The sequence below is a fragment of the Amia ocellicauda genome, chromosome 4 (assembly GCF_036373705.1).
Source record: "Amia ocellicauda isolate fAmiCal2 chromosome 4, fAmiCal2.hap1, whole genome shotgun sequence".
NCBI lineage: Eukaryota > Metazoa > Chordata > Actinopteri > Amiiformes > Amiidae > Amia > Amia ocellicauda.
This window is the reverse complement of record NC_089853.1, coordinates 3,869,479-3,882,231: the sequence shown is the minus strand read 5'-3', so window position 1 is coordinate 3,882,231 and position 12,753 is coordinate 3,869,479. Positions and strand designations below refer to the sequence as shown.

At 40.4% G+C, this 12,753-nt stretch overlaps 1 protein-coding gene across 3 annotated transcripts in view; it reads left to right on the top strand.

The window, feature by feature from the left end:
* Positions 1–485: 485 nt before the first annotated feature.
* Positions 486–12,753, top strand: part of lrp4 (low density lipoprotein receptor-related protein 4) — a 91,912-nt gene continuing 79,644 nt past the window's right edge. For all 3 annotated transcript variants that reach the window (XM_066700540.1, XM_066700539.1, XM_066700541.1), the window contains exon 1: positions 486–559. In XM_066700540.1, coding sequence (XP_066556637.1) covers positions 502–559 — 58 coding nt within the window. In that variant the 5' untranslated portion in view covers positions 486–501. The remainder of the gene's footprint in view (positions 560–12,753) is intronic.

Here is a 12,753-nt window from a genome sequence, read left to right as displayed (position 1 = left end):
TTGTAGCTACAAGCCTGAAAACAGACACTGTAACTTTTGGAAATGACAAGGGGAACAATCCAAGTCGCGGCCAACTCGGACACACCCCCGGGGAGACTGTGAAGAGACTAGATGCATGAATTAAAGAGATAAACTATTTTGTCATTCTTAATGTCATAATATATTCTTAAGATAGAGTCTAAAATTATATATCGGTAAAAAAAATGTTTTACTTCTTACTTATAATCCAAATTGATGAATAGTATCCCCCAACGTCCCCCTGTGTGCAATGTGGTACAGCCCAACGCTCCTTTTGATCAGTACAGCTCGGAGCGCAGCGCAACATGCAGGAGCAGCCCTAGCGGCAGCAGCAGTCAGAGCGACTTCCAACGCAGCACGTATCGGAGGACCTAAAAGAGTCAGATGAAGCCAAAGCAACCATGATCTGAAGCCGCACTGATCAGAGATACGGACTTGATTAGACAGAGTGCAGAGAAAGCGAGCCCGGAGAGACGCTGCGAAATGCGGCTGGCTGCGCTGCTGTGCGGCGCTCTGGTGGCGGGGCTGCTGCGGAGTCAAGGTAAGTGCAACTTTCTGGGGGCATTGTTTGATTTTTGTCCTGTGTCTTTGTGTCGGGTTAAGAAGTTACTCTAAAACAACTCGGTGTGTTGTGCAGAAATAACCCCCCCGCTTTCCTGCTCACTTTTCGGTGTCAGAAGACCCCCTACGCTGTTCACAGCACATCTCGAATAACTAATACAGATATTATGGAAGTGACTACATTATTATTATGATGATTCTACCAACATGATGTTCATTGTGCAATGAATAATACTATTACACGATCTAACATGTTGAACGTTTCATTTGATGGTGAATTATCATCCTGTCCTGCGTCTAATTAAACTAAACGATTGTATGACCCAAACATCCCCATATGTGTGAACTGCAGCATTCAGCACCCAGTATGAACTGCACAGATGACAAAGGCAGGTTGGGTAGAGGGGGTGGGGGTGGAAACTTCGCAAGTCAAGAAACACACTCCATGTTTTTATTTTTTGCACCACTTCTTACTATATATTTGCACCAACCGGCACAACTGTGTCCTTTGAAGTCCTGCACGCCTGGCTTTGCACTGGCATGCAACTTCTGTGCGAGGCTCCTCTTGCACATCTCGGCTCTGCCGCTGATCTCCAGCCGGCTCTCCTGCCCGGATTTACATCCCTTAGACCCGCTCAGCTCCCGACCATCCCGGGCTCCTGCGTCCCGCAAGTCCAGCGCCTTGTCGGCGGGTTGGTGTCTGCGCGTTTCTCGCACCCTGCATTTCCAACATGTTGGGACAGCGGGCAGGAATGCAGGAACTGCGCTGCTCCGCCACGGCAGCCTTTTAAAGACGCACACCCCTGGTTTAAACCCTTTCAAATGTGCGTCCTGTCCTGTGTAACGTAACCACTAACTTTTCTCAGGGACTTAATGATGATTTAATTTGCACTCAGTCAACTCCGCGCGTCTGATTAAATCTGTAGCGAGAGAAACAGTGTAGCGTCGGGGGAAACCGGCGCCTCCTGTCATAGATGAGCTTTAATATTGCGGGCGGGGGGTCAGATCCTCCTGATCACCCGAGTTAATGCTCGTCTACTCCATCTCTGTTTTACAGCACGCATGTCTGTTTTTATCATATTTTTTTTACTAATATTGTGCAAATGCTATTCCTGGATTGTCGTACTGGGTAGCAAATGTCTCTACAGGCTAATATTCCCGAAACACCGTCCCTATAAATACAGTTTCATGCTTTTCAATACAGTAAATCACTTGGTGAGATCAGAGGTCCTCAGACATGTGATTTGAGTCGCAAACACGCATCTGTGTCTGTGTGGCCAAAAATGTTCCGCATTGGCGTGTGTGGAAGAGCTGCAGATACGAGCAGGCAGTGTGATCTGTCACAAATATGCTTTGTAACATTGCAGATTGGGGCAATATGGCGCCACTGACACCTGGATGTGTGTTGTGATGCACACGCTGTGTGTGTAATTGACCGAGCCGGATGACACGGCACAGATCACACCTTAGGATCCAAACATAATTCCCGTTATGCGCCACTTAAGCCAAGCCAGGGGATGCACAGGCTATTGCGCATGGACATGATTTGCCAAGACGTGTATCTTAGGCATTGCAATACCAAGGCAAACAATTATTATTATTTTGTTCTGTTGTAAAAATCGCTTTAAGAAACGGGTATCAAGTGGAATAAGTTGGAGCTGTGCAATGGGAAGATGCTCAACAGCTGACGACGAGGCTGAGGCTGTGTCTGTTACAGTCGCTCCCCAGGGACGCACATTTAATTACACCATGCTATATTTATTTATTATGAGTAATTTCCAGTGTTAACCCTTTAGCGGCTACACTTACATTTGCTTTAATTATTCACTAAATGCTTACACGGATTGATTTGGGTGAAGGAGAAAAAGAAAGAGAAACAAATAACCCCCTCACCACCAAAAACAACAAAAAATGCACCAAAATGAGATACTGGACACCAGTTAATTGTAAGTGAAGATGATGAGTGGAAACAATTAAACATTGTTATTAGAAGTAATGGTGGTACATTTGTTCATAGTGATTTACCTGAATAACAAATTGAAAGTGTTTGTAATAATCACCAACTGTATGAGCTATAAAAGATAGGCAGGTGTGTGGTTACCAGAGTGAAAAACTGGGACATATGTCAGACAATGACTATTTATAATGAGGTACACACAATTCATTTCAAGTGTATGGCAACACAAAATCATTTTATAACTTCCGTTTTATAAGCGGAATCCTCTGTGCATGAGCCACCGAAAAATCATAAATATTGAGGTCGATTTTGATTGAAAACTATGCTTATAGGTTATTCTTATATCAATTCTAGTGATGGTGTGTGTAATTAGTGAGAATACAAATCGGTTATCTTAATGGAATTAAATGTACTGATGTTTTTTCCAATCTAAGTTCATGAAAAGATGACCAACAATAAGTAGAGGGAAAGAGAGCGCGCTCTGTGAGGACTATATTCAATTCCTACAGGAACCTCATTCTTCCATTGTTGTGCTGGATTAGAGGGTTTGTACAGAGACCGTTAGTTTACATCAATTTGTGTTAAACTATAATTCAGAGCTTCGGGCTTACTGCATTGTTCATTTACTTTCAGTTTTACCAGACAATAAGCAGAATATGTCAAATTTAGATTTTATGCTCAGCCATCACATTTTTCAATGGAAATGTATTGCTTTCATATTAGACTGTCATTGTGGCTGCTGAACTGGTACGATAGGCAGACTGTGCTAAAGAAAGACATAAAGACGTATATCTGACACCTGTAAATTCTCCAGTTCCTTTCAGGCAATTAGGGTTTCATGTCTAGCTTGTGAATATTTTAAGACGATCTCCACTCTTTCTTCCCAGAGCCCCACGTTCTGAGTTGTGATTTTAGGATACAGAAGTAGGGGATTATGTGCTAAGAATGAAGATCCTCTCTTTTTCTTCATTTCCTTCTGTTTTTCTGTTCTCCCTAATCCATTTTAAACTAGTCATTATGTTTTTCTTCTTCGTTATTTTTATGGTCTTAGCCTTTAGCGTTTCAGAACACAATTTCATTTCGTTGCGATGTTTCAATATTTTATTTATTGCTTAGGTTCCCCTTCAAGCTCAAAATCAGAAAATCGTGCATACAGACATTGAGAATATTGTGATCCAAGTACTGAAGTTCTTTACATAGAACACAACAATGCAAAGCACTTTGTAAAGTGATGTGTGCAATTTAAACAAGCTTGATTACTGGGTTATTATCTATAGGACTGGTGCCTATGCCTACTAATGGCAAATATCATTTAACTGTATAGTTATTGTTTCTGTTGACTCCTGTACCGAAAAGTGCAACTTATTTCTTAATGGAGATAGTTGAAAATAATTTTGTCAACTGGTAAAGTAGGTTTGTTATTAATAACCCTGGAAATATGTCTTAATATTAAATGGGATTAATAAAATATGTAGGCAACGTTGATCTGCTAATCTAATGAGGATTTTCAAATGAGAGCCTTGTTGTGGTATAAGAGGTGGCCAGAAATAGCCCTTTCTCATGCACACTGTGCGACTGCCCGGCGTGTCCTCAGTCTGGCTGTGTTAGACTCTGATGCTGTTGGAGGTTACAGTAATGGGGGCAGACAGCCGAATAAGTGTGGGGATGTGATGAATGCATTGCAGATATTATCTCTATAGGTTGGGCACAGGGCAGTTCTTTCTGCTTCTTGTTTTCAGTTTAGAAGCTCTTCAGAGGACAGTTTGAAGAACTGCTCCTCCTCGCCGGGAAGATTAATGATGCCGAATCTCCACTCTAAACAACACATGATAAAAGTCCGATGCGACATGTATAGTAGACCAATAGTCTGAGAGGAACAGAGGGAGATCTGGGGAGCGGAGGGAGAGGAATTGTAAATAGTTATAGATGTATATATTTAGAAGGAGCTTAATTATTTAAGCTATACTTTCCTGTGTCTCTAATGGAGATTGATCGTCTATAAGATTGTTTTTCACAGACCTATCCTGGAGATGAAGATGTTTCTGCCTTCAAATGCAAAAAAGACATTCATACATAGTTTTGTTTTATGTATTTTTAATTTCAGCTCCTCAAAATGCGTATTCCCCACAGTTACATTGAAAGCAGGGTTGTTGTTATTTTGTGTTTGTTTGTATCTGTTACATAGTTTCTTTAAGCTTTAAGACACATTTGTGACATTTCAAGACAGAATATGTGATGCGTTTCTCGAGCTGTAGCTCTCTGTGCTGCATCGGCGAGATACTGTATCAAAGCCAATTATTATTTCATTATGTTTATGTAAGAGACCAGCACAGAAGGGACTTTTGGATGTCTTCCCTCATGACTGAGGAAGAACAGGTGGGCATGGAGTGGGCTTCAATTACTGCTTTCTATCTAGATTTGCAATGTTGCGCACTGGGGGGGAACAAAAAGTCTGCGAGTTAGCTGTCAGAGATCGCAGGGTAGAATTGTCAATGGACACGTACACTATAAAGGTCGGGTTCATAAAAGAGAAACTAATACAGTAGGAGCATTTTGTCATTTCTGTGGACACCCTGTTGCCCAGTGGCCTTTTATGGCCGGGGGCCCCTCAGCTGAAAACAACTTTGCGCCCTGGAGTGTGCACATTACAGTTTGGATCCACTAAAAAAGGCACGCATAAAAATAACTTCGGAGACCAGAGATGGCCCCTGCGTTGAGCGGAGGGGGGAGGGGGTTTGCTGCGTGACTGGCTAAAAACATTTATTCTTTTATGAAACAGTCTATGAAGACTGACAAGATTTTTTTTCTAATTGGTGTTTGAGACTCTGCTTTGCACATAGACCTCCTTTTGTTCCTTTGCACCTTTCACTTGGAATATGCTGCCTTCCGTCACCGTGTTTGTACAGTGCGCCTCACAGCTCCGTTTTAGATGGGCCAGTTGTCCCTCGTCCCCCTTGCTGATGTGCTTTGCAGCTGTCGGGGCTGCATTGTTTTTCTTTGAAGCCGCTTTAATTGACTATTTGACATTTCATGGTTTGCCAACCCAACACCCTCGAGACCCAGCTTAATAATTCTAGTGGGTCTGCTGCGGTCTGAATGTAGTGAAGAAGGAGTTTGCCGAAGAGAAGCATTTTCTAGTTTCGCCTGTCGGTTTGCCAGTACTGTTGCCTGGGTGAGTGCTGAGGAGAAGCATATCCATGGAGACTATTTTAAGTAAAAATACTGCATACGTACTGCATGTATTGCTGGGTAGAAAAAGTCATGTGATGTGAATCGTGACAGAGTATATTTCCTTCTTTCTAGAGCCCATTCTGACTGGGAAAACAATAAAGGCCACTTTATATACATGTGTAAAACAGAAATATTGAGAGAAGACTTTCTGATAGTTACATTTTGATTTGTCTATAATTACGGATTAAATGTTAATACGTTAGGGTTGCACACGTCTGTTGGTAACAACGCTTTATTGTCTGACCGCAAATCCCCCTGGTATAGCAATGTCACGTTTTCGAGCTACCTTCATCCACATTCATGGGCCTGTCTCTCTGAGAGCTAATCAATGAAGGGGCCTAAGCAACAAGCTCTATTAAACAAACAATATCAGCTCCCAAATAGGCTTTTCAAACATAGGGCTGGAGTGGCAAACAGGCTGAAAGAACGGCCTCCTAATGAAGTCAGCTAACTCAAGTACTTCATTGGAGCTGTGCCTTTCAACAGGGCTTCTGTGGACAAAGTGTCAAAACAACTCAACCTCTGACTGTTTTTAAGTGTATAAATGGTGGCTTTTGACTTTTAGTATTGTGGGTTGGAAGGGTGAAAAAGGGGAGGAATAAGCTTGTTGAAACAGTGCCTCTCAAATGAACCTTTTTGGTTGTTGTTTTTCTTTTTGTTTTGCGTACCAATCGTGAGAAATGCCCAACACAAGTGCGTCTTGGACTGTTATTCCTGCCTTAATCCTAATCGTGTGAGATTTCCTCAACTTGAACGACTGACCGCGTTTGGTACATCTGTGTTGATGCTCGAAACGTTTGCTGGACCTTTTATTTTTCGATTTGCTCCGATTCCGCTCTCCCTTCCTCTTTGTTTGTGCGCTTTCTTTTTCCCTCTGCCGAAATCTTTTCTTTTCTTTGTGACCCCAGCTTCTCGGCTCTGCTTCAGTGGCCACAAATTGGGGGATTTAATGCTGTTTTTTCCCCCTCTAGTTATTTGTGCAACATTAGTTCAACCAAAGACAAGTATTTTCATGAGTTGCTTTTAATAAGAACCTGTTACAAAATAAATTATTATAATCCTTCTTGGATACTCATAATTTAAATGTTTTACTTCATAAACTGATATTGGAAATATAAAATGGTTATCAATGTATTTATATTATCTCTCTATATATACATTTCCTTATATAACTTATCTATTTGTGTATGTTTCTGAAAGGTAATCCCAAATCTGAGTTAGCAAATATAACAACTGTTGAATTGAAATGAATAAATAAAGGAACAGTAGGAAACAAACTGTAAGTGCTTTGTTGTTTTACCTTATTTCTCCTAGTAAATAATTTACCAGTACTTCACAACAGAAAGCTTGTGGGTTGGGGGATCTTGACATGAACAAAAATATCTTGCTTTTTCTTTATTCAGTTGTTGCCTCTCTTCTCAGCTCCACAGACACCACAAGAAGCACCAAATGTGTTTCCTCTTCTCTCTAACACCAGAGCACTTCACATCCTCGACAAATGGCCCTAATTCAAAATGTCAAGACTGTTTACATGTTTTAAATAGGAATGGGCCCTCATTGCACATTCCTGACCTACATCCTTAAATGGTACTCAAAGCAGCTAACATTTCAAGGTATATCTCATGATATTTGTGTAAAAACACCGCACCGGGTCTACCCTGGAGAGAAGGGCTTTGCGTGCTACAAAGTATAACCTTTGCATTTCTGCTCTACTGGATATTCACAATTTAGACAAGCAATGGAAACTAATAGAAACTTAGTTTTTAATGAAACCTTGGGAAGTGAAAAAATAAAAGCATAAAAAATAGAAACTGTGTTACGATGGTTACCATGAGGTTTCCATGTCCTTCATCTTAAATACGGGTTTCAGTGATATTTTGGCCTTCTGTGCAGATTTGCAATAAGTTAATCATGGTATTAAGCATCCCAATTTAAATTATTACATAACAAACGTTTGCACAAAAGTGTTTAAGGCTGAGTAGGGAAACAATAGCTAGAAATGCCTTGTGGTGCCAGCAATATCAAAGACGTCCTATATAAAAAGTGAATAACTACGACAGCAGCGTTGCTAGAGGCACCATGTAATGGCCTCTCCCTTGGGTAGAAAGAGTGGCATGTAATTGATTTTGCCTGGGGTGAAATGGTGGTGAGCAATTGGTCTGCTTTATCTGTAATGGTTGAAAGCACAACTTGCATACTCGGTGAGGATGGGGGAGAGATGAAGCCAGGCCTGTGCTAATGGGGAAATTCATGGCGCACAAGGCATGTTGAACTAAAGGGACTAACATAATTACACAAGTTGCAAACAACATGATCGTATTTTGTCCTGTTCTTTTTTTGTTTTCAGTCGACATCCTCCTGCCCCTGTCTACTGAATCCCCATTTCCTTAGCCCACTTGAATTGTCGTTAGCCCCCAGTTAATGATGCACCATCATGCCCACCAGCAGTTTACCTCAGATGGTTGTGTGTGGGATTATGCACAGGTGTCAGGCCCAAGGGATGCACGTCCCTGAAAAATTGATAGGTGCACATTGTTAGGAACAACAACAAAACAAGACTCTTAGTTTGATGGAGATGATAATGGAAAGGCAGCTGTGCAAAGATATTCTCTTTGAGACCTATAGATTATCCTCTCGCCCTTATGGGAGGCTTTGTTGAAAACCTACTTTTAAATAAAAATAAATTGAAGTTGGGTTTCAGATGAAGAATGCTTCCTTCTCGCACACCTGCATCTTTTGTCTCTTGGTCTTTGTGCATGAAGGCAGATGGTTCCCCCATTTTTATTTAACATCTGTACCAAATGAGCCTCTTTGAAAGAATCTGAAGTGAAACAAAACAGGTGAGAACTGGAGCTCTTTTTTTTTTTTTTTGGTGCCTACAAAACCTTTATTTAAATACTTATTCTCTTACCAAATACAGTTATGACAAGGCAGTGTTGATTGGTAAAATGAATGTATTGTACACTGTTTTAAGAAAAAAATAAAATAAAAAGGGTGCCGTTTCTTCCAGAAATGTCTTTTTGCAAATATAGTCTGAATGAGTGTTTTCGCCCAATAGACTGGGACTTTGCAAGCTAGCCTTAGTATACATTAGGTCTTTCTCTCGAATCATCTTCATTATAGTATGATTGATGCCCAAAGGCAATTTTTGCTTTTAAGACTGCTTCCACCTCTAACAGCAGTGCTCTGAATCTCTAAAAGATGTATCAAGTAGTAAACCAAAAAGGTTAAATGATTTATCTTTTAAGACTGGGATGCTTTTTTGGTGGATCGTGATTAGAACCATGTACTCTGGATCAGCCGATTCCTCTGGCCCAGTGTGACACTTTATGTATCCCATGAGCCAAATGTATCACTCATTGAACCAAGGAGTGACTCTTATACATGAAACAAGCAGTGTATGGATTATATTTATTATGCAGATCACAACAAAATCTCACATACGTTACAATGAAGTTCCCATTGTTTGAGAAGTACCCAGGAGTGAGGGTCAGCGAAGAATATATTGTAGTTAAGGTTTGGAGATCAGGAGGGCAATAATGGGCCTATTAAAAGAAAATAGAGTATTATTGATGCAGCACTCCTCAATATTTTGAGAATGCTGCTCTGGATCATTAAGAAGAAACAAGCCAGGGAATAAACAGACTATAACCATTATAGTTCCTATAGAAAAATATATAAAAAAGAACAAACACATGAAGAAATGGCTAAACTACTTTGGAATAAAGGAGGTGAAGTAAAGATAATCCCACTACTGAAACTGTGAGTGTGCAGCTGCTTTTTAAAAGAAAAGAGGTGAAGAAAAGCTTAGTATTCACAATCTCCTTTTATTGCAATGGCAAAGCAGACTCTTTGGAAGGGGACCTTGATGAGCTGGATTTCAAAAACCGAAACCATTCTGTCTAGGATCTTTAGGGCTGAGCCATATGTTTGACTTTTTTTGTAATATACAAAATGCAATACTATTTATGTGTTATTCTACCTTATTCACAATTCTACATTTGATCATTTCTGTATTGAACAAGTCCCAACAACTACTTGATACAAATATGTAAAGTAAAACAAGACAAGTTAAAACATGTAAAACAGACGACGTAAACACTTTCATTAATCTAATGTATAATCAATTAAGTATTTGAAAGCCAGTAAATTGATTTGTTCACACAGACCGACCCAGAGAGAAACTTAATGAAGCAAGATTCATTTGGTGTGTTCTGTGATTTCCTACAGGCTGTTAAAAGCGCTGCTGCTTGTAAAAATGTGAGGTTTCATTCTCAGTCTCTTTGCACTGTTTTAAGCTTCCCTGTCAGGCTGCAGGTTCTGGTCTGCATTCTGTGCCGAGTCTCTTGGTTTCAATGGTAGGCGTCGGAGCCCCAAAACAAACAGGCTGATCAAATCAGTCCCTGCTCCTCGCAGAGCAGGAAATGGTCAAATTAAATCATCCCAGGGCATGACTGAGGTCAGTACTGGAAGGAGCAGAAAAGACAGCTTGTCTTCACTCGGCTTAGACTATTTGTATTTATTTTGTGTAGTAAAAATGTTTGGAATTAGGTCTGCTTCAAGATTTTCTGTGGAGGATGGGGACTCTCATTTAGAACATTTTTATAAGTAGCTGAAGTGCTTGGAGTGTGCATGTGTGTGTATATAAATCTGTATATCATCACCATCAGCCTGTATGGATCTACTTCTGGATGAAGGCCTCCGCAAGATGTTTGCTTCCATCTTCTCTTTTCCATAAAAGATGGGAAGATGAAATCATAAACGTTGCAGGCAACGTTTATGACTTCATCTTCGCATCTTTCATGTGGTCGCCTTCTAGGTCTTGGTATCCACTCAATAGCTTTCTTTCTCCATCTGTGTTTCGCGCAGTGTGTCCGGCCCATTGCCATTTTAACATTTTCACTCTTTCAATTATGTCACATTTTTTGGTTTGTCCTCGGATCCTTTCATTCATTTCTCTTCTTGTTATTCCACGCATACATCTTTCCATGCTTCTTTGTGTAACTGTGGGGTCCTAATAAGTTAGAGGGGCAGATGCAGAGTTACAGTACAAAGGAAACGTGCTGTGAAAGGGTTTTGTTTGTGTTTTGCGTTGATCTATTGTGTGACTTATTAACCTGTACGTTTAGCTAGTCAAAAAGGAATTAAGATATAGACCTACATTCAAGCGTTAAAGCACTTTTAATATGGATTGCTGCAACCTAATAGGCCAGGAAAAAAAATGAAAAAATAAATCATGAAATATTGACAAAATTAATTTCTATACGTTTAAATCAAGTCCTATTTCTTGATATTGCTTCCGAGCCGTATTTAATGCATATTTTAATGGAAATCTAAATGACAGCCGAGACGTGAGTAGTGAATGAATATATTATTGAATATCTGTCCCCTTTTAAGCCTTCTGAAGATATTATCCAGTTTTCTCCTGTTTAACCTTGTCCCCCGTATTGCGCTACCGAGAGCGGGCTATCGGGTTTCATTGCTCCAGCCACCTGCTTGTGAGTGGAATTATTCCTCTGGTTCTGATTATGTACCAGCTTAATTAGCCTCAGATCTTTTCAAATGTCCTGGAAATATGTACTTTACTCACCGATCTACAAATAGGCCTGACTGAAGTGGGCAAGCGTCCGCACACGATTGCAGCAACGCACGACAAGGCCAGCGCTGTCACTGAGCCTCTGATCTAAATTATTATTGTCCTCGGCCTCAACGTGAAAGCAGTACATTCTTAACATTTCACAAGCCTTGTTGCTGTTGATGATGATTGATGTATTTTCGCCACTCAATACTTGTACTCCAAGAGTTTGAATGTTTGGAGTGGGGTGTCAACATCTAAAATTGCATCAGTGTGTTTCATATGGAAATTAAAAAGCTTAGTGAATATCATAAATCTTCATTTAAAGAACTTGTACAGTGAAGGCAAAACTAAACCTATACTCCCTTGTCCTTTAGCAGTCCAGTACTGTTGAGGATAAGAAATATAACAAGCGCCACATCTAAAATAATCAAGAGCATCCAAACCGAAATCATTTGATTCATAATCTTTCCCTTCCATAGTAAAGAGATAATAAAACGTCAATTAAGTATCCCTGTAAGTATCCTACATTGCTTAACGAGTTTAATAGGGGTCTGACAGGTGCCCTGGTGCTCGCCATTTGCTTGTCGGTGAGAAGAAACGGTTCTGGCGTCCGCTGTGACAGAGCTCCAGTTAAAATATTTCACTGGCACTGCGTTTCAAATTGGAACTGGCATCGAGTCCTGTAATATTTGCCTCCTGTTTCCCCCTCTCGCTTGAAACGGCTCCACAGCCTGGAAGGTTTTGCCGTTTGGCTCTTGCGGAGTTGCCAGAGCTTGTTAGGTGTGGATTTCTTACTGGCACAAAATCCTCTGCTCGCACTTCCTAACAATTCCTGAAATCTAACCTCGGTCATTTACAGAAAAGTAAAATAGCACGATGTGCATTGTACTCGTAACGCTGAAGAAGAAGGGGGTGCTTTGCAGTTCCAGATGGACCTTTTTTTTTTTCATTTGACACATGCAAGTGAAATGTGTTTTTCATAACCATGCAAAATGAAATAGTTGTTACTCAAATCCCAGCTTTTGGTCAACATAAATAAACGTATTTGTCACGTTGCCTTACAGAAGATTAAAGACTTATGCATGTGTTTAAAGACATTATTATTCATGTTGTGCAAAAATAATGGTGTTTCTTTCCCATGGCTGAAAGCAAATCTGTGGCCTGAGGTAGCAATTTTACACATCGAAGCAAGTATGTGTGTGTGTGTGTCTGTGTGTGCATATAATATTTACAAACACACACTATAAGAATCACTTCATTGAAACTAATGCATCTGTCCTGAAATTGTATCCCCTGGAAACGGTAGCATTTTAAATGACAAGTTCTTGAGGATGCCAAGTCGTGTCCTTGTACTATAACTGGAACGTAAGCCCTCTCGAGTCCCTTTCGCAGGTTTTGATGTCACTTT